A 22,449-nucleotide genomic window follows, 5' to 3' on the forward strand; every position below is an offset into this window, starting at 1 on the left:
GTTGGTTTTTTTTTTTTTTTTTTTTAAAACAACTGAAATCTTGACTAGTGACCAACTTGAGTCATTTAAAGGCAAAACAACTATGATTAATAGCTGAAAGCCTTCTCAAACCATGCATTCTGATTTCTGCACTTTTCAAAAGCCTTATTCACAAGACAATCCCACGGTTAGGAACTATTAAATCAGGCAGTTCCCAATGAGATACAATTCAGTTACAACACAACAGTACTAGAAGTATTTCTATGAAGTTTGAAATGTTTTTAATATGTACATTCTTTCTTAGTAAATATTAAAGTAGTGCTTTTCTCTTGCACTTTTTTCTTTAGACTTCTAAAAGCGCATCAGAAATACAGTTTTCACCCCTCTCCAAACCAATGCACAGTTGTTACCTTTAACAAGCATGTATGAATTCTGTACACTTTTCCCTCCCCACAAAAGAAATAAAAATATGCCATGACTATCCAATAACACATCATCACAACAAGTTTAAGTTACGCATACAAATAATTCCAGAGTACTTAGAAAAACCCAACATATTGGATTTACGAAACCATTCCATGCATTCAACAACAAAAAAAAAGAAAAAAGAAAAAGTGATTATGTTTCTTTAAATGGTGTTTTCTCTTTCTATCCAAGTACCAAAATCTGGATTCAGTGTATCATTAGGACTAACCACTGCTTGAGTCATAGAAACATGACAGTACATAGATATCCAGGTTTCTATTTATAGACAATATGCTATACAGTTACTACCTCTTTAATGAATGTCAAATAAAGCAAGTTTTGCTTCAAGACATTGAAACCACACATTAAGAAAACAGTAAGAGATGCTGCTAAATAGGTAACGACATTTTGAAAGGAAGGCTATGTATTTATACGATCCTGCTTTGTAGCAGCAGCAGTTAATTAGCAGGGTTCCTATGTTGTTAGCTAGTTTGTTTCTTTTTTCCAGAATGACAAGCTATTCAAGAGCTAGAGCTTACTAACTGAGAAATATCACCAATTTTATCTTCAAGGGGAAAAAAAAATAATTTATGCAGTGAAAGTCCTTGGCAGCAGTCTCTCTCATTACATAAAATCTTCATGTTTTCTACAAAAGAGGCTTGTAGCACAACATACAGATTGGAAATAGACATTTAGGACATACATTACAGACCTGAATTCAAAGGGTATTCTTTTGAACCTTTACTATGAAGATGACAAGTAATATTATTTACATGCAAATGATTCTGCATGATTTTGCAATATCCTATTTTTGTGTTTGCCTTAAGATACTCCTTGAAAAGTTGTACTTCAGTTCTAAATTTATTTTAGGTGAGTCTTGACAGGTATCAGTCTCAGGCATTACTCCCTCCCCGTAAATAAACCAATACTGTCAATATGCTCAATTTATTTTAACAAATCAATTTAGAGTGTGACATGTTCCTGATATACAGGGGTTAATACCTGTGCAAGTTAGTATCCATTTATTAGGAAAGCCCTCCATTAGCAAGGTGCATTTTCAGTACAACTAAAACCAGCTTGCTGCATTAACTGTTCTCGCCTTGCAATACTGCTGAACTGCAGTCAGGTATGGTAAGATTGTTGATCAGTACCATGTGTTACAGCCTTTAGCAATCCCGTTTGTGCCACAAAACCAGAAGTCAATCATTTAAAAAAAAAAATATCTTTGCTCTTCTTTAACTGAGTTTACCAAGTGATGTTAATTACCATCCTTATCAAACAAATTTTTGTAAAGGCTATTTACAGTGTACATGGCTGAGCATGCACCTTACAGACACAAACACATCTGCCAGTTTGATACCATGTAATTACACAGTGCCTGAAAATGACATCTTAAAACATCGTTTTAATTAACAGTTTCAAGCAGGAAATGGTCTTTATTTTACAACTGCTATACTTGCATGAATTATTATTTTTTTTTATATAAAAACACTAACTCCTGTCCAGAAGTCTAGACACATTCTACATACTACAGGTTAAGGCAGTAAAAAAATGTGTTCCTGATAACTGGTCTTGACAATGTCAATTAAAGCTGTCTGAAGCCACTCCAGTTCTCCAACAGATCTTTGAAATCCCAAATAATTTGTGAGTGGAAAAAAAATTCGCTTTGCTTTCTTCAGAGTTTTAGTAATAGAGAACAGAATCAGGTACGGCAGAACAGATTTGGGTATGGTAAATTAAAAAGTGTTAAGGGAAGGGAACATTTGATTTCAATTCATTCCATGAGTTTAAAAGTTGAAAGAATACAGTTTTAGATGGCACTCTGAATCAACCAAGAACTGTAGGGGATAAAGGAGAAAACCAATTTTATGCACATTACTGCGTTCTTAAAAATATACTGTTATCTTCAATAATTCAAGTAAGGTAATAGACATTATCAAAAATAACTTCATGAACCATACTCAAGTTTCAAATCACATTCTCAAACTTTTAACCCAAAGCAGTTTTATTGTGTTAACTTCATATAATAAACCATGAAGGTCTGACTGTACAACGGGTTAATGATTTGCACTTGTGATTCCTGTAATAGCTAGCAGACTTGCTAACCAACTTACTGTAAAGATATGGCAGATTATGTATTTAATCAAAGCACTTGGATTTAGGCATGAAACAAATTCAAATGGTTGACATTCTGTGCTTCTAATGCATCACTCGTAAGAGAGGCAAGAAACACCCACTATTGTACAATTATTTTTACAGAAAACCCTTCCTTGAAATTAATCTTTTATCCGCAGCTGTAGATGAGCATAATCTGTTGTAAACAGGGCACTGTGTTGTAAAACCAGTTTTAATTAAGATCTCTCTCCAAAAGTTGGAAAAACAGACTCTTCAGAATGTCTTTCAAATGTAGCATATTCTGTTTGTTATGCCATAACGTTACTTTCCATTGATTCCTTTTTAAAGATGTGTTCACAGCAGTTCTGTTTTTAAAAATTGTTTGAAACTTATATAAAATTCTGTACATGTTCACAAATTATTGCATAAACAGCATAATCTTCATGACAATATTCAGCAACACATGTCCATCTCGGGCAGTTCACGTTTCCCTTCTTGCTTTTTTCTTCTTTTTAACTTGTTTGGGGGATTCCCAGCTTTCTTCAGACTTTGCTAAAAACAAAACATAACTAGAGTGTTAGGATTGAGAAAGTTTATACAGAATTGACTTTTAAAATCCTAGATAGTACACCCCATTTTATTATGAAGTAATTCTGATCAATCAACTAGTGTGATTTTTGGAGAGTTATACTTATCTGCTTCTCCCAAATAGTCTAATTAGAAGTGCTTCTAAACCAACATTTGTGAATTTCAACCTGCCTTTTTACACCACAAATACATAGAGCGATACACAATGAAGGTAATTAATTTTGTAAATGTATTGTTTACAGTATAGTCTTTTTTTGGCTAACTGGACTTAATGTACATGTACATAATTGACATTAAATGTTCACTTTTATCAGATTATATTTAGTCGTTAAAAACAGTGTAAGTGACATGTCAGAAGAGTATTTTTAAAAATAATGAACTATGTAAAGATGTGGTTACACAGAATCCATAATCAAATAAAGCAGCACTATGTTTTTTTATTAAAACAGACTGCCTTAAAACATGCTGGCTGCCGAAAGTGATAAACCAGGTAAAATATTTCATATGTTGAACATAAGAGATGCTCTTTCAATTGCTGAGGCATGAACCAGTCACAAAAGTCTTCATATTTTAGAATCAGAACAAAGTTTAAGTTGACATTGACTTGAAAGATTCCATTGTTTCATATATTCAAAACCAAGAAGCTAATTAGTGCAGTTGAATGAGACTAATATTATGAAATCATCCAGTTTCTTTTGCAGTCATTAAAAACTGGTTTAGTACTTCAACACTTAGCTAGGAACTTCTTATGAAACGTCAGTATTCATTAATCTCATTTAAAAGTCTAATTCAAACAACTTTTTTTTTTTTTAAAGCAATGCCTTTCACATCCTGACTTCCCTTCTAATTTTTCTGTCTTACTGAGTACTTCAGTACAAGCACTTTTGCTGAGTACAACAGAGGACACGTTTGACATCTCTGGGCACAGCATATTTTTAAAAAGCAGTATATCGGCAGTAGTTCAGCCTGATGTATGTGCTCTCAGGTGACAACAAAAATAAGTACATCATCCAATACCTTTCTACTCCCATATTAGCAATTGTTTTCCTCCATGATTATATTTTTGGAAGCATCTGGAAAAATATGTTAATGAGTTGAGCTGAAAAGTCAAAAAAAAAAACCCCAGTAGGTTGAAAACTGAATTGCTTGTATTTTTTTCCAAATTTCTGGTAGCTAAATATCCTGTCAACTGCTATGTTAGTACCCATCTGTTCCACTGAAGGCTTGCAAGCAGGCCTTTGAAACAGTGTTGGCAGAACTACTTAGTCACAGCATGGAGCGCCAGTCCTGATGGTGAAGAGTATGTCCAAATGTCTGTTAAGGACTGGACAAGGCCAACAGACATTTTCAGTCATTCAAGCATATGAAGTCAGTTTTTCCTCACAGTGAAAGCACATTTGTCAAAGTACTTCAACAAAAGCTAAAATATGGCAAGATACATAAATGAAATACATAAGTACCTGATATAGCACTCTAAACCCAAACCTGAGGGCAAAGCATTCTGACTACATATGCTCCATGGGAAAAAATACACTCTGAATTCAGATGAATGAACTGTACCAAGAGATACTTACTCTGCAGAGGAGGCACACTGTTTTGCTTAATATTGGGACTAGAAACATCTGTCTCTTGCGGCATCTGTGGCACTTGGGAAGCAATCTTGTCAGAATCGCTTTCTGATACAATTACAGATGGCTCAGTAGAAACAGCAAGCGAAGGAGCCTCCTCAGGCTATTTGAAAAAACAGAAAAAAGTTTCCAAAAGTTTACATTGTACAACAGTAAAACACTCTTATATGGTGTCATTTTGGCAGTATACTTAGCAGCTGCTGGAAAGACTGCATTGAAAAATTAAGCCAATATTAAAATCCCTCAAAATTTTAAATCAAGGCTGCAACGCTATGACTGCCATCTAGTGCCACAACTTTTAGTTGCATATAAGCAAAAATAAACGGCACAAACGAATTCTTAAAATACATGACATGAAAAGAAATGAAAAACAATCTAAAAATCACTAAGGTCCTAAAAAGATTCTAGAATACATATTCAAAAGAGATGCAAGATGGTGACACATACACATTTGGTTGCAAGGCAAAGAGGCAAGCTGTATAGGTCCAAATACACAACTCAAAACCCCAAATAATCAAACTTTTAGGAAGCATTTGCAGTCATTACTATCAACTGCTCAAAATAATCTGTATGCTTATATTACAACAACAGATATTTGTGAGAGCAGTCAGAAAGTATTTCAGTGGAAACTACTATATGAATAACTGCCAAGTAAAAGATACTCCTAATATTTTCCAATTATCTGGTCTGTTTTGAAGGTTTCCACTACAGAGACAAGATCTAACTGTAGCTTACTGTGTAGCACTTACTGGAATGAAAGTACAGTAAAACAGAAGTCAAAATAAAAAAAAAAAAATATTTTGACATTCCAACAGGGAAGTCAGAAGATAAAAAACCCACCACAGCAGGTGACCTACTGACAAAAGGCTTCAAAGGAGGAAAAAAAAAATAAAATAACTGCAGATGAAAAGAATCATTACATGTAACTGAAAAGTATTACTCAAATCAATTTAGATTTCTAAATAGCAAATGCTAGCCTTCAGGATCCACCAGTACACCTCTTTCTAGATGTCAAAAAACCCACCTTGATGTCACAATCCAAATATGAGCTTCCTGTCTACACATTTTCAACTATGACCTCCAACACAAAACAACGTATTTGCTTTTAATTCTTTTTTAAAAAAACATATACTACCAGGAATAAAGTCACTTGCGCACATAAGCGGATGTCTTTTTTCAGATACAGCTGAAAACCCACAAAAACCCAACTTTGCACTAGTCAGAATAGGTAGCTGTTGCTAACTGTGAATGAAGGTTGAACTGAACCTAAATGAAATAATCATAATAAAAGCTTTACTTTGATGTAGGACATTTAGAATAAGCTAAAAGTATGTCTGAATGTGCTTTTCAAGTCATGTGTTCTCAATAAACATTTTCTGTACTTTTTCTTTGCTGGCCTGCAGCCTCTCGTAAAACATTCCATTCTACTACTTTCATCTGACTCTTAAGACCGTGTTATCTTTATAAAAAAATGCTTAGCAATTAAAAAGTAAAACTCAATATTCTGACACATATTGCGCAGTACCAAACTGCTGTCTCACTGGTATTATTCACTTTTTATGGAACATATAACTAATACCACTAGAATTATTAAACACTTCTTGCTACAATGTGATGCTCGTAGGATAACAGTATCTAAAAAAGCTGGTAGTTGGAGAAAGATTAAAGGGAACTTGTATTCTGTTGAATATTTGTTTCAACTGTAAGACAAAGTAAACAGTTTGTGAATTGGTTCAAATAAAAACTTTTCTTATTCAATCATTAATACTAAGCTCAGCACAGTCATTAAAATCAAATTTAGACTGCATTTAAGTCAGAATATAGTAAGTTAGTAACACTGCCTTCTGTTGCAATGGAACAGTAAAATATGCTTCCTAGCCTTGCGCTCTGACCTGTTAGTTCATAGGTTTCCAGATTTCAAAGTTTTAAACTATTTCTTGAATATTCAAACAAGAAAATAACTTGACAGTCATGAAAGTGACCACTGATTTAGAAGATACTGCTTTTCAGAACAGATATCCTTTTTAAAACTCATAACTGACCTATATCTAAAATTCAACCTCTTAATCACCTTTATATTCATAAACATATAGCCTAAGGCAGTATTCTTACTGCAACTTTACCTACACAAATTAACATTTCAATGGATTTTGAGCACTTTCGAATCAGAAATTGTAATATAAACCAAATTTGGTATCCCTACCTTAGCTGGTTCACTAGTACTTATGGTCTTCAGAGAAAAAGCTGTTTCCTGCTGTGGTTGAACTTTTGAGGTATCCTCCTGAAATTCCTCTCCAGCTTCTCTCTCCAGTTCTTCAGTGTCCTACAAAAGCAGAGTGGGGTGGAAAGGAAAAAAAAAAGAAGAGCCTGTGTTTGCAGTAAAGTTCTGACTCTTCTTCCCTGCACATCAGTTATGATATCACATATCATAATATATCAAACAATCAGCTTCTATAACTAAGTCTATCTAAAAAAAAAATGGAGTGGGCTAATATTAGCCTATGTTAACACTCAAAATTTATAGAACAACATAACACAAAAATGTCTATAGAAGCCAATAAAGCCCAGAAAGCAGTACTCTTCATGCAATTCACTAACAAAAATCCTGATCTCAAAGAACTGGATTTCACAAGCCTGTGAAATTATAAGGAGGTGAAATTAAACTGAAGTTACTCTAAAAACTTTGCAAAAGTATCACGGTGAGACTTGACTGCTCTTAATTCTGTGCTTTGTTACAAGTAAAATGTTTTTAAATACAAGCTCTGCATATTAACCTGTACAGTTTTCTATCCTATATTAAGCTTTAATAATATTTTTGCTATCCAAATTATTCCGCCATGATGCCTGTAAAACAAACCTCTTGGTACAGAAATGGAAAATACATCCAAAGTATCCAAGAGCCTCAACCTTTACTCCTTAAACAAACAATGGTGGAAAGTTTTCATTTTACATGAGAAAGTAGAGTAGTTACATTTGTTTATAGCACCAGAAAAATCCTGTGGTGGTGAAAAAAGAACACAGGTCTCCAGTTTTAAGCTGGAAGTACCTCTTGAAACATTGTTCCTTCACTTATTTCCCCTGGAACCCTGTGAAAATGCAGTCACAGTCTAAGTGTGTTGATACTTGACAGGAAAGAATATATATTGCCTTATATCTAGCTCTGAAGGTAGCTTCTACTGCCTTGACAAACACTGAGGTCAACAAATATGAGTGTGAACACTTAGGTGTAATCAGTAAGAAAGATGATGCTGTTTAAATGAACATGTTCAATTTTCAGAGGCTAAATATAGGAATTTTAAGTGAGTTTGAAATAAGACTGGCAAGTTTAATTACTAAACTGCTATAACAAGGATAACTTATCTGTGATGTATTAGCAGTTCTGTCTGCTAACAAGCAACACCCCCCAGTTTTCCATGAAAATTTAATACAGAGAAATTCTCATCTTTAAACTGATGATCTCATAGACTGATGGATTGAAAGAAAAAGTAACAAGATCAGAATGGTTGGAGACCAATGGATAGAATAAATGAATCTAATTATGTTAATATGGACAGTAGGATTCCATTTGACATATACAACTTAAAAAGGTAGCTCACAGACAATGGAAAAAAAAATACTGTCAGAATGCACTCACTGATCTTAAGATCCATGCAAGACATCTGCAAACACCTGTTAACCATAACCTATTAATTTTGACTTACACTTAGAGTCACTGCAGATACCAGAACATGACAGATTTCAATTACAAAAAAGCTGCAGTCCTAGTACTCGAGTCTGAATTTGCCCCAAAAGCAACACCACAAACTGACACAAGCATCCACCTCCACACAGACAACTTTTAAATTCCTATTGCATAGAATTCTTTTAAATACTAAAATTATTTTAATAAAATCTCAGACTGAAAACATGATAATCATAAAAGCAAATCCAAAGCAAGAATGACTGAAGTAATGCTTTTCCCCTCTCTCCAATTCACCTAGTCAGATGCAACTGAGCATTTAACATTTTGTAAAGAATGTAAATTATGAATGGCTGTCACTACAAGCAGAAGCAAGATGTATTCTAAGCATGAGCTATTAAAAGCTTTTTCCTATTAGGAAAGTACTTGTTTCCATCTATTCAAACATGATTCAATTGCCAAGAGAAGTGCAATCTGCTTTTGCTATTTTTACAACAAATCTGTTTCAATGTAATTCTTCAAAAGCTATTTAAGTAATACAGAAAACTCCAACCATCCTCAGTTTGCAAATACTATCCATCTCATTCAAATCTGACTCACAGAGTAGCTCCACCTACTCAGTTCGAAGCATTGATATGTACCATTTCACATAAATCAAACTACGACAGTACTTCAGAAAACCACTATATTCTCATGAAATTGTACTTTAAGATAGCCTGAGAGAAAACTTCAATTTCTCTTGTTCTCCCAGCTAGCCTTGTCCACCAAGGCAGCTGTCTTGCAAAGGACAGTAGGACAAGGCTTCTTACGCAAAGGAAAGTTCCTCCTGGAAACATCCCTACAGTACAGAATCCTGATTTGATAGAACATACATAATTCAGGATAAATACTTTGCACGTAGTTCATGCTTTCCATAAATCCAGCAAACCTACGTTGTATTTGCAAGTCAAACATGGAATAATTCAAATTAAAGGAAATATACTAGTATAAGAAAAGGATGACTTTAACTCCTAAGAAACATTAGTAGACAATTCAATACCATAAGGAAACAAATTTCCCCCAAATAATTTTTCCTTAAGACACTAATATACAAAAATAAAGTGATTTTGTGAATTTGTCACAATTGCCTTTCAGGCTATCCAGATTTTGTTCCATTTACCTGTGCAGGAGAGTTAGCTTCTTCACCCTGCTTCTTCTTTTTCTTCTTCTTTTTCTTGGATTTGCCACTTGTAGAGCTCTGAAGAATTGGCTCTGTTTTTTCTCTTTCATTATCTGAAGGCTTCATATGGGAATATAAGATATTTGGCATTTAAAATGACAGTGACACATGCCTTCTATAGAGTAAACACAAATCAATAACTATAAGGAATTTAATGCATATGAAAATATAAATGAACACAATTTTATCTGTCCAGTTCATTTTAGGAAGACCACATTCTCTACATGCTATCTGGTAATATAGGAACAGGAGTTGGGAACAAGAAAGGCAACAGACCACCATGGTGGCATGGAAATGTTGTTTTTCATACACAGAACTAAATATTGTTAAGAAGTATTTATGAAAACAGATCTAAATCCTCTCTTAGTCTACAATTGTAAGGTAATCCTTATCTTATGGTGAGACAGCAAAATTTGACATAGAGCTAAGTGGCTTCTATTTTCTCAATAACAACATTCAACATTTTCCTTCTCTGTGTACACATTAAACTCAATTGTGTGACTCACATCAGCATCAAAAGAGATGATAGATTACCTTTATCATCACCGTTAAGTTACTTTAAGAAATGGCAGTGGTAAGGGCAAAGTCTTGGGCCTAAGGAGAAAATATCACCTTTTACCTTCTGAACATCAGATATCTCTTCAGGTTGACGGACAGAAGCAACTTTTTCGTCATCTACCCAGTTTCCCCACTCTTCTGCTGGTGCATTCCAATCAGAGCTAGGATCAGTTGAAGAAAGTCCATCTACAAAGATTAAAAAGATTTTCAGGAATGACTCCTTACTTTACAGGTGCTCTTTGACAGTTTAAAAATAATAATAAAAAAATCTATGCATAAACCTTCTTCTTGATATCAAGATATAAATACTAATTTTCTGTATTTCTGAAAAAATGTAAATATTTTAATGACATGTAGAATACTTTTGTAAGTAATGAGTAAGACTTGGTTATTTTACAGAGCAATCGGATTACAAACTAGTCACAGCAGCCACTAGCTAGATGCAATTCTTTTGAGATACTTTTCTAGACTATGTGAAAAGGGACAAATTTAAGAGTTGTTCTCCATCTTAAACCTTCCCCATAGTTTGTGAAAAAAATTATGATGAACTGTAACACTGATCAATCTTACCCTAGTAAGAATCCTTTACAAGTGATATATCTGAAAGTATAAATCTTACTGAGCCAAAAGTCATCTTGTAACACTGACATTTTTTAATAACCTTACTTCTTCTAAGACGCTAAGTATCTACTCCATTTTGCTATCGTTCATTTATGATGGCACACATTTATGTTGTCACACAGGAATGACAGACTGAAAGGGTCAGTTATATAAAAATCAGAAATACCTGAAGGGAAGAACTAAGCCCTTAGATTGTCTGTTTAGTAGAAAGTTACAGCAAGGTGATTTTAAAACAGAACACCTTGTAAAAGATCATCTTTCATTTCACATTTATATTAACATCACAAATATTTCTCACCCTCAGTCTATGCCAAATTGAAGGGGAAGAGGCAAGCTTGGTCTGCCAACTACAGCAGGATTCAGTTTAAACATTTGAAAATTAAGTCAAAACGAAAAGCAGTAATAAACCTAATTAAATTTACTGGCAAACATTATGAAACCAAAAATACATTAAGAGATCTTAAGATTATTTATAATACTTTTCCATCTCTTGCTTTCATATAAAAACATTACCTCAATTACACCCACTTTGGACACTAACATTTATTGATCTGAAAAAACAATTACTGCCCAACATAACACTTTACAGTTTATCTACTGCCCTCTCACTACTTGCTTTAAAAAAATCAAATCTTTTTATTAATAACAAAAACTAGTAGTATTTGTACATACAGTTAATTTCCTTGTCCTGAACCTGACAAAGCAGTAAGGTGTATCTGTGTATCACATTAGCCTAAACTTCCATTATTTCCCCACTTTTATTAGCGGACACTTCAATTGGTTGGCATCTATGACCAAATTACTCTATTAACAGAAGCTAAAGCTATAAACATTCTATGCTTAGAAACGTGAATAAATTATGCTTTTGATAATATGCAAAGCTGATTACTTTCAAATTATTAACATTTCAGTGCTTCTCTTATCCTTAAACTAGATAAAAGATAATTTAAAAAATTATCTGGTATCAGAGCAGTAATGCCAAAACTGGGGAATCAAGGACTGTATCAATCCATTCCACTTTTGCAGTCATTAAGCAAGAAGCTGATCTTGGAGAGAAGGTAACAGGACGGCAACTTTTCTGGTCAACTTCTTGACCAATTTTTCAGGTCAATGACTTAATGAGAGGCACTAAACTGTTTTTCTTAAACATTCTTGGATCTGACTGAATAAAGCTATCCATTACAAGGCAGTTGAAAAAGTGAATTTAAGGCTGAAAGCTTTCTTCACAAGTACAGTTTCACTAGTAAATATTTAGGAATGGCTGTAACTTTATTATACTACAGCCCTGTTTAGGAAGAGACTGTGGTAAGAACTACAGGAATATTTTAAAACTGGAAGGGAAGGGAAAGGGGAAAGTAAACACCAATTTTCCTACAATTCCCAAGTAATTTCAGTGATTTCTATCCTGCATATGCTTTCTATACACAAAAGAACTTCCTAATGTTTGCTAAATGAGAAAGGAAGTTAGACTAAATGTAAGAGTCTTACATTACATTAAGTTTTCAGTAAGGTACAAACATGTAAAAGCAAATTCTGTGGCTGCTAAATACATCTTTGGCAGACTTGAAGTAGATTTTTCTTATCATTTGCAGTAAGACTGTTTTAACTGATTACCAAGATTTTCTAGCAAAAGCTAGAACTACCTTAAGATGCATGAGCTCTCTTTCACTTCTGAGTTTCAATATCCAAGTATTTCTCCTAAATTTAACCATTTTCTATTATCATTCATCAAAATACTTCTTTCTGTTTTCTTTGAACTGTCAATTAGCTTTACAGAAGTGAAACATTCCAGGTTTTTCTTCAGATACTCACAACTGGCTAATACAAGTAGATAATATAAGTAACTACACTTTAAAGTAACAGTAATTAACAAAATTTTGTTAATGAACATTTTAGAGGAACATACTTAACCCAGACCATTCATCATCAACAGGAGGTTGAGCATGACTTAAATCCCACTGAAAATCAGAAGTACCAGCCTGAGAAACTGACTCACTGTTGGATCCTAAAAGGGAATAAATAAAATTGTACTTGTTAACTTACAAGCTTTTGGAGTTTTCTTGGGTAAAGAAATTGCAATCAAGGTAGGAAAGGAAGACAGATGGCTCAAAGAAAAAAAATCTGATTCTAAGGACTGCATAGGACAGGAAAACTACAAGGCTCTTGAAAATGAGGTATATTCAGAAAACAAGGGAACTGAAGAAGGAAGACAAAATTAAGTCATAAGAGGAGTATGGAAAAAAGAGATAAGGGTGAATAACAGCAGTCTATAAGGCTTACAGAAGTCTCCTCAAACTGACAAATACAATGAAATTTTATGGTTAGTAAAATTATTACCCTGTATCAGTAAGAACTCTTGCAGGGAGAAGCTTAAAAGAAAAGAGTACTAGAAAGAAGCCTCATCAATTACATTGCAGATAGAGCAATTAAATTATTCATTACTAAGAATCCAATTCTCATTTCAAGTAAAAGGTTTCAGGAACATAAAAGCAGCACAACAAACAGTAAGGCCAATACCAGTCCAGATAACAGAAAGTGTTAGACATCTAACATCATTATTTTAAGAAAAATAAGGCATCAGCAAACAGAAACCATTTTATAAAACAAAAACAAAAAACCAAAAAAACCCCCCAAAACCCAAAAAAACCCTTAATTGTGAGCCTGAAAGAAATTATTACTTTATGATGACACTTACTTTTGAAATGAAGTTTAAATACGACCATAGCTACCTGGGTCTATTTTATAAACACCTCTGCAAAAAATAATTCAAGATGACAGGAACCTTGACACTTTCTCATTTTTTGTTAGTCAGTCACAAGTAAGAAGTAAATATTTACTCGTGGTCATTTTGCATCACAACATCGTTGGCTAAGGTGCAACGAAGATGATGAATATACTTCACTGCCTTCACACTTCTCTCAAAGTGGGAATGGTGGTATTGCAGATGAACCTCAGCTCAGTCTGTCGTCCCACTTTATCAACTAAACTTTCTTAAGTTTTAGCCTAGAGACTGAACTTGAATTCAAGTGGCTCCCTGGGAAATGTTATTTTATTAAAACTCTCTGTACAATTAAGATGTTCTTTCTTCTTTTTCTCTAAGACAAGGTTTCTGCAAGTTTTCATTAGAGTGAACTGTTCTTTGGAAAGTCTGATAAATTAGACCTTGATGTTTGTTACTTCTTTGTTATCCTGGCTCAGATATGCACAGAGAATGAAGTGCTCGTGAGCTGTCGGACACTGAGCTCGAGTTCCACAGTTAAAAGACTGTAAACTGCAATGCAAGTAAACATAGCCTAAGCGCACAAGCAGTTGGCCAGCTACTTCCTAAAAGAAAACTGCCATGCCAAGCTCGTTAGATAACTGGAGTAAGCAAGCAAGAGCAGGAAACCTGACATATGATCCCCTTATTGTATAAATACACTGTCATATACTTATGACAGTAATTTAACACACAAGATTTGTTATGAAGCCAGGTTTGCACTCTACAGCAATTTCACTCTTCAAAACAAGAAAACCCCAGAGCTCAGCTTTCCCACCTGTCATACAGAGAAAAGACTCAAGACTTCAAATCCTGCCTATGTAACATATTTTGAAGGTAGTGCTTCAGTTCCTTGAAGAGGAAAAATCGAACCGTCAAATAACAAATCTCCCAGAAGATGAGGGTAAACAGACTTTCCTAGAGAGCAATCTTCAGATCTCCAGTTTGAGACAGAGCAATGCTGAGCAATCTCTTATGCCCATTACTTAGACTAAACACACAAACAGGAAGGCTAAGTAAGAAATATCACCTTCTTCCTGATCTAGTTTTTGATTACCTATTTAAAACATTTACTTTATTGCACAATTTCAGGACAACAAAAAAGCTTTCTAGGCTTTCATAAAACATATCTCCCACCTGTTTCCAGTTACCAGTACTATATTCAAAGACCAATGAGAAAGATGCATATTAATAACACTTCACAAATTCTATTTCCACCTGGTGGAGTAGAAGAAAGTGGAAAAATCTCTGGAAGGGCATACATACCAGAAACTCCAGGAGTTAATCCAAATGAAGAGAAAGAAGTAGAATTCTGTTCAGAGGTATTAATCCTTGCATCTACATTCCAAGCAGCTGTGGGGGAAGCGGGGCGGGGGGGGGGGGGGTGGAACAAAACAAAACGAAAAAGCCTTCATACTGCTGACAATGTTGAAAAAGTTAGACATTTAATTACGAATAGGGTCAGAAAAACAGTGGACATTCCAGCCACATTAATATTTCATACAACTGAGGGCATTATTTTGCTTATTACATCAGACAATCAGTGCTGATAGAGATGTGACTGCACGAACACTCGGCTTGAAACAATGTTCAAGCTTTGTAAGATCTCCTTCCCTCTATAGCCTTTTGTATATAGAAACTTGTCACAAAGGAAGAATAAATTGTGTTTTGAGCCCCATACTACTATTCTTCTTCCCATTATTGCAATCATCTAAGTTATTGGTAAGCATATTTATTAACTCTGTAGATGAAACCTAGCCCAGAGCAAATCGTATATATGTTAAAGAACAGAACAGAATTTTTGACAAACAGGAGATACTGCTTAAAAATTAAGATATACTTGACTGTTAAGCATAAGGTAGAAAACAAGCAGAAATAATCAGTGGCACTAACGTGCCAAAAGAAACATCTGGTTAGAATGTGATTCTAAATAAAATCTACTAGTAGCTTTTATTTAGAATCATATTTATTTAACTGGGGGGACAAGCGCTCAAAACTGGAGAGAGTATTCCAGATGTGGTCCAAGAAGTGGATAATCACTATCCCCAATCTACTGACTCCTGTTAATACAGCCCAGAATACTGCCAGTATCCTTTGCTTCTGTGGCCTATGCCTGGCTCATGGTCCAGCCTGGTGTCCACCAGGACCCCTTATTCACAGAGCTGCTCCCCAGACAGTCAGTCCACAGCCAGGGCTGCTTCCTACCCAGGTGCAGCACTTCACATTTGTCCTTGCTGAACTTCCTTGGGTTCCTGTTGGCCCATTCCTCCACCTGGTTTAGGTCTCTCCAGATGGCATCCCTGATGCGAACTGTATCAACTGGGTCCCCTCTCCCCACTCAGGTTTGCTGTAATCTGGGAATCTGATGTGAATGACACTCACTTGCCTTCTCCAGGTCATTTATACAAATGATAAACAGGACAGCTAAATACAGAGCCCTGGGATATCCCCCTTATTACCCGCATCCAGGTAGAGTAGGACTCACTAACCACCACCTTTGAACCTGACCAGTTTTTCAACCATCCTAACTTGGATACGAAAGCATTACTGAAGTCATCACAAAAGATGTCCGCTGCTCCCCCATCACCCACAAAACTAGTCAATTTACCAGAAACAAGTCAGTCTGGTCAGGCATGATGTATTCTCAGTAACAAAACCAACAACAAGCTGGTCACAGTCACCAAGAACTACCTTATTAGAATATACGTCAGAACACAGCTAACTGGAATATGAAAAAAGCCCTTTGCCTCTACTTGGTAACAGTAAAGCTTCCAACGGTATCGCAGGTCCAGCCTCAGTAACCACATTTCAAGACATGCGAGACAAACAAAAGAGGTCTAGACTAAAGCAATGCCACTGACTACCAAAGAACACCGCTTTCCAGAAGAGACTAGGCTCACTTAGACTGAACAGTGGGAAGGACCATATTACAGCACCTACTAATAAGCTGAAGATTGTTACTCAGAGAGAAATGAACAATTCTCTTCTCCATTATTATTATGGACAGTACAAGTGACAAAGGCAAAAAACTGTACTGCAGAAGACTAAAAACAATTTCTAATGAGAAAACAAACAATGTAACGCTAAATGTCACCAGAGCTGAACAATCTTTATGCCTGAAGCCTAAACAAACATCTGCCAAAACGAAACACAGTTGATTTGATCACATTGGATCAACAGAATAGACTTATGACCCGGGTTTAAGACTTTCATTAAAAGAAGTTCTATTTCAAAATGACATAGTAATCACTTTCAGAATTTTAGGAAAGTGATATAAAAAAATTTTATTTTTTCACAGAAATAATTTCATTTCAGATAAACTCCAAACCCCCAGTTAAACTGTAAACAGAGACATAGATGTTAAGCCATCAGAACTTACAATAAACAGAAATTGCCTAGTTCACATTTCACTAGACCACTCCAAGACTTTTTTTTAATATATATAAACGTAACGCTATTTAAGAGATTCTCTACTGAAAAATATACTTATGTAAAAATGCTGAAGACAAGCAAGTTTTCTTTGGAATAGCTTACCAATAGGAGTGAACAAGGAACGCTCTTTCCAGGGCCTGCCCACCAGGGTTACACCCCAGTCCTTTCCATTTCCATTAGCATCTCCAGTGTCCTGGCCCCAAGCCAATGTCTCCGTCTTCCTCTTCCCAGCTGCAGTTGAAGGAACAGATGTCCACTTTTCCTCCCCTACACCAATCTGTGAGGAGATTTTTACAGACTTCTCATTCCAGCTTCCTCCATTTACTGTATGGCTTTCACTCAATCCTGGAGAAACTCAAATAAAAGCATAATGAAAGCATTATTTTAAATAAGGACTGGACAAAGAACTGAAATATTCCTTATGTCCACGTACACTTAACAATAAAAAAAGAAAGTACAAGTGAAGAGCAGCTTTGCTACACCAGTGCGATACAGAAGAGCTGCTGCTCTGTCTCAGCTCATTTTACAGTTCGGATAACATGCACCATCTGCCTAACAACTTGAAGAGTGAGGAAAAAACAGTACAAAAGTGCATGTTCCTTCCTGCGTCCCTTTCTTTGTAGGGCCAATATCTTGGTGAACCAATGCCTCTAGATTCAAAAAAAGGAGGTTGGGGGTGCTTCCAACACTGGCAGGTAATCTCTCTTACAGAGTATGGTGATGATTTGTGGAAAACCGCATGCACTAAATGGAGAATAATTTCTGTTTCACAACTGCGTACAGCAGTTCTCTAAGCAGGAAGTAGAAGAAATGACTAAGGATTAGAAAATGCTTCCCAAACTACACAGGATTTACAAAGAGCACAGCTATCATATTGACCATAGCGCCCATCAAAGTTAGAGGAAAAAGTCATAGTAACACTCTCAAAATAATTTATAAGCAATATATTTTATGTTACACTAAGGTAAAAGACCACAAGACCGCAACAGTCTACCCTGATGAGAAATTACCAGCCATAGCAAGTTTAACGTATACTTTAAGAGGAGTCAGTAGTACACAGACATGAAGATCATTTAAAACTTTTTTTCATTTATGTCCCTATAAAATATAAAGGCTAATGGTCACCTGGTGCACCCAGTCTGACCTCCTATATATCACAAACCTTTCAAATGGCTCTGTGTATCAAATCCTCTCTCTCTCTCTTTATATATGCAGTGTAAACAACACAAAACCTGCTAATTTACAATTAAGAAATATCTGCATATTGCAAGTCTAACACTTAAATAGCCAAAACTCGATGCATAAGTCAGTCAATATCATATGCCAATAAAACTACAGTCCAAATACTTTATTCCTCAAATGAACTCATAGCTCAGGCAGCATGAACATGCCACACTGAAGGCAGCCTCACTGGCAAGGAATTGATTAGGTGAGATATGCCTAGATTTTCTCAGACAAACCACTTCCAAACACAGACATCTGCAAGGTCACCATTGCTTTACCTAAAAACACCGCCCTTTTTCCACAGCACTAACATTGTTCATGTCAGTCAACATCCTCTAAGGGTATTAGGACATCTTAGGGGAAGGCAACAACAAAAACAGCAAAGAGACCGAAAACAAACTGTAGCTAGTAGAAAAACTCTTTTGCAACCTTGCAAAAAGACAGCTAAAGTCCTGAAGCAGGAGCTTGATTATTCTGTGTTTATCATACTACTCTCCTGTCACAAACATTTAGCTTCTATGACCAGCAAGTTTTCACAGAAAACTTACGATTGGAAGGCATCTGTGGAAGTCACTTAGTTCCACCTTCTGCTCGAAGCATAGCTAACTTCAGAATTATACCACTTTATTCAAGTTCTGGAAATCATAAAGGCTGATAGTTAAAGCATCTCTGGGAAATCTTATGAAGAGCTTTTTTTCCTCATGGTCAGTCAGAATTTCTGTTACTGAAACTTGATTATTGCCTCCTGTCCTCCCATTAGGCATCACTGAAGAACACGGTTCCTTCCTTCTGTACTATGGTCCAGGAATTTTGCATGTGAAGTAAAGCTCTCAAAAACTAGCAGAAAGTGATGCACTTTCTGGATCTGGGTGCTTTTAATAACTCATTTGCTGCCTTGCTTAATTACACTAACTACTTTTCATTAAAGCAACAGCACTAATGTTGCCTATGAGTAAGAAACAGCCATCTTGATTTCATTATGCCAAACTAATTCACTTCAAGTATTACTACAGAAGTATCTCTTACTAGAAAACCGGTGAGATTCTCTAGTAGATTATAGTCTAAAAAACAGCCAAATATTTTAATAATTATGTGTATGACATACAATGTCATATATATTTATAAACATATATTTATATTTAAGTACTTTTAAAATGAATGTATTTAAAGCATGCCACTCAAAGGAGTATGTAAAGAACTGAGTAACTCATGTATACAATCTGAAACAAGTGCAAGCTTTGCAATAATCAGCAGCAGTATCTTTGAGCTCTTTGTAGTTATCTATATTAGGTTTTTCTTTGAGCAAATAATCAATTCATGAACACAAAAAAGTGAGTAAGTTTGAAAAACTAGCATAAAGAATTTTTAAGTGGAGTTTGAGAATAAGCTTTACTGTTCTGCAAGTAACAATTTGTAAAACAGGTAATCTGTCTGAAAATTCTAGATACTGAATCCTTTTTCTACATGTAACGACTGTTTTCAACCTGTTAAGAAGTAACTGCAACTTGAAAGTATAATATTTGCATAGCCAAAAAAGCCAGCTGCATGATAAATTTCCAGATCAGTAACTGCACGAAATCCTGCACTGACAATTTGTGTTTTCACTTCTGTAAAACACTTTTCTAGTTACTTAGGATGCCCAATAATCAAAGGCTTTTACCTTGTGGAATTGATGACTCCCCCTTTGCAGATTTAGAGCTGCTAACTTGTGCATTCAGAAGTGCATCACCTGATTAAGAAGAGGAAACAGAGCTAGAGTAAGTCTTTTCAATTAACACCACCTGTAAAAATCTAAGAGTATCCATTACTGATATTTTAAGAAAAAAAAAAAAATCAATACCTCAAAGTAAATTAAGACATTTCCAGAAAACTTAAGAATAAAACTACAGTGCTATATTTTTGATTATTTGTGTTTATTTTGCTGGCAGAATGTACTCAAAACTGATTTAGGGCCTATAAAACAAGTAACCACAGCTTTCAAAGAACTCTAGCTAGTTTCCCCAAGAATGCAGAGCAGAAATCTAAAACAGAGTCTGTCATTTTCAAGCAAAGGGCAGCTCTAAGTATTTCTGCAATATATAGTTATTTCTAACTTCTAGCTCACCATGAAAATACTAGACACAGCTGAATTCTTTTCAGATTAGTCTGGTACAAGGTGATACATAAGAGTGTATGATCCATAAATGACTCTGGCCAAAGAGGTTTCAATAGTTATGGCTAGCCACAGAGTATATAGACAGTTGGAATTATTAGTTCTTGAAGCTGTTTGTGTGTAAATGGGCAGAAAAAAGAAAAGAGGAAACAACTGATCTAGTCCTCAAGGACAAGAATCATGCACTCAGTCAAGATGCAAACAAGTGTCAATAAAACAGCAGGTAAGGCATGCAAATTTCAATAAATTGTTACAAGGTACCAGTCAGTCGCTACACTCAGTCTTTTTGTCACTTGGCTAGAACATCAAGTTTCATCTAAATAAAGCACCAAATGTATCAGTAGGCTAAAAGTATGTTAGAAAGCTAAACTGTTTCTGTCTTCAGATTCTTTTAGCTTCTTAAACCATTTCTCAATTGCAGCCAAATATGAATTCCTGTGCCTACACACAGTTTAAACAACCCCATGCAACTTTCTTCTGAAATAGTAGCGGCCAGAGAAGTTAAAGCCTACATTTCCTTATTGAATCCTTAGCTATAATAATTGATTAGTAAATCTCAGCCAGATGTGTCCCACCATTATGAACAGCTTTTGTACACGTACTACTAAATCTATGTCGGAAAAAATGTCTAGATGTTAAGCAGTGAATGACCTGCAAAGAGAACTCATGAACATAACCTTCCCACAAGGAAGCGTTCAAAAAGTTAAGGAGTTGGTGCTGCCCGCAGCAGTGCTGAGGGTGCCTTTGAAGTTTCCAGAAACATAAAGGGCAGAGTCAGCAGAGCCCAAGTGAAGGAATGGGACACATGCCTATGCAGCTGTGCGGCTACTGACAGAGCACCAGCGTGGAGGCCAGTGTCTAAGCCAGTTACTCCAGAACATTCTCTCCTGAGCTTCCCCAAAAACATAACTCAAAAAAAGGGGGAGTTTTGCACAATGAAAAGTACCTTTACATAGCTTGAAATAATTTCCTCAAGAGTTACACCTACAAATATACCTATCATACATCCAAAACAGAGTCACTATTTAAGCATTCAAATCATCTTTCCAGAACACGTTCACAGACCATTGACCATCATACCTCTGTTTTTTCTGAGACCAACCGGAAGCGATGGTGTAGGAATCAGTTGTTCAATGGATACAGTAACTGTATTTTCCAACCCTTGGAGATTCGATTCTCCTGAGCCACCATCAGTCAGGACCTTGTCTCGCTTACGCTGCTGTCGCTTCTCTCTGTTACTGATTTTCGTTTCCCAGGTTCCTAAAATATCCCCCAAATGAAAACATCACTAAATAAAGTCAGAGAGCAAAAAGGAAAGAGTTTTAGCTTGTTTCATATCAAGGTGAAGTCCAAGTACAGGTTCGGTTTAAAAATCACTGACATAGGAGTCAACTTCAACATCGGTTTGAAAACACGAACAACTGGCCAAAGGTAAGTTTTTCTCGATGCAATGCTGTAATACTTTGCTTCACAGAGCAAAATATGAACAACATGAGGGCCTTACTAGTCATTACTTTTCTCAGTCTTTGTAAGTTCAACTTAAAAAAACCGGATCAGCTGAAGTTATTAAATGCTGTTGTTTCAAAGATCAGATTTTCAGATATAATATGTACTATGGAGTTAGGACAAAATGTTTCTTATGTTTCTTTATGAAGCACAAACGAGTAAATCTTGAACAGCATTTAAGCCAAAATACATTTAATTGCATTTTTTTTGTGTGTGTTTGTGTTCAGTACCTTCATCAACTTCCTTTCCATCTAGACGTGACATATCCTGAACCGTTTTAGCATCTCCCTTTGATTTCTTTTTTTTCTTTGACTAGAATAAAAATAGAACATTATCTTAATAATTACTTAGTGATCACTTGTCATAGTGATTTACAATTCCCCACCACTGAAATATAGGAGTAAATTTGAAACATATTTTCCTGAACAACCCTTTGTATGCACAGTCCCTTGAAAGGAGTACTATGCAACACTAATTGCTAAACATAAGTTAAGATTATTGAAGTAACATGAAAGACTTATGCAA

The 22,449-nt window shown here is 35.4% G+C and overlaps 1 protein-coding gene across 1 annotated transcript; it reads right to left on the minus strand.

Annotated features, from left to right (window-relative positions):
- Positions 1 to 2,437: 2,437 nt before the first annotated feature.
- Positions 2,438 to 22,199, minus strand: MTDH (metadherin). Its single transcript, XM_009699924.1, has 11 exons — positions 22,155 to 22,199; positions 21,499 to 21,678; positions 19,927 to 19,995; positions 17,145 to 17,396; positions 14,877 to 14,963; positions 12,759 to 12,857; positions 10,293 to 10,417; positions 9,614 to 9,733; positions 6,979 to 7,098; positions 4,722 to 4,878; positions 2,438 to 3,111 (listed from the first exon to the last, which is right to left on the minus strand). Exons 1-11 carry the CDS (start codon positions 22,186 to 22,188, stop codon positions 3,041 to 3,043), a joined length of 1,314 nt encoding a protein of 437 aa, XP_009698226.1. The 5' UTR covers positions 22,189 to 22,199; the 3' UTR covers positions 2,438 to 3,040.
- Positions 22,200 to 22,449: the final 250 nt, after the last annotated feature.

Source organism: Cariama cristata, unplaced genomic scaffold (assembly GCF_000690535.1).
Source record: "Cariama cristata isolate BGI_N322 unplaced genomic scaffold, ASM69053v1 scaffold9825, whole genome shotgun sequence".
NCBI lineage: Eukaryota > Metazoa > Chordata > Aves > Cariamiformes > Cariamidae > Cariama > Cariama cristata.

Bases quoted from the DNA above. Each gene is read 5' to 3' on its own strand.
- MTDH (XM_009699924.1), bottom strand. From the start codon at position 22,188: ATGTCACGTCTAGATGGAAAGGAAGTTGATGAAG. The intron at 14,964-17,144 runs GTAAGCTATTCC...CTTCCCCCACAG, and splicing joins TTCCTTGTTCACTCCTATTG to CTGCTTGGAATGTAGATGCA. The intron at 9,734-10,292 runs GTAAAAGGTGAT...TCCCATATGAAG, and splicing joins AGATATCTGATGTTCAGAAG to CCTTCAGATAATGAAAGAGA.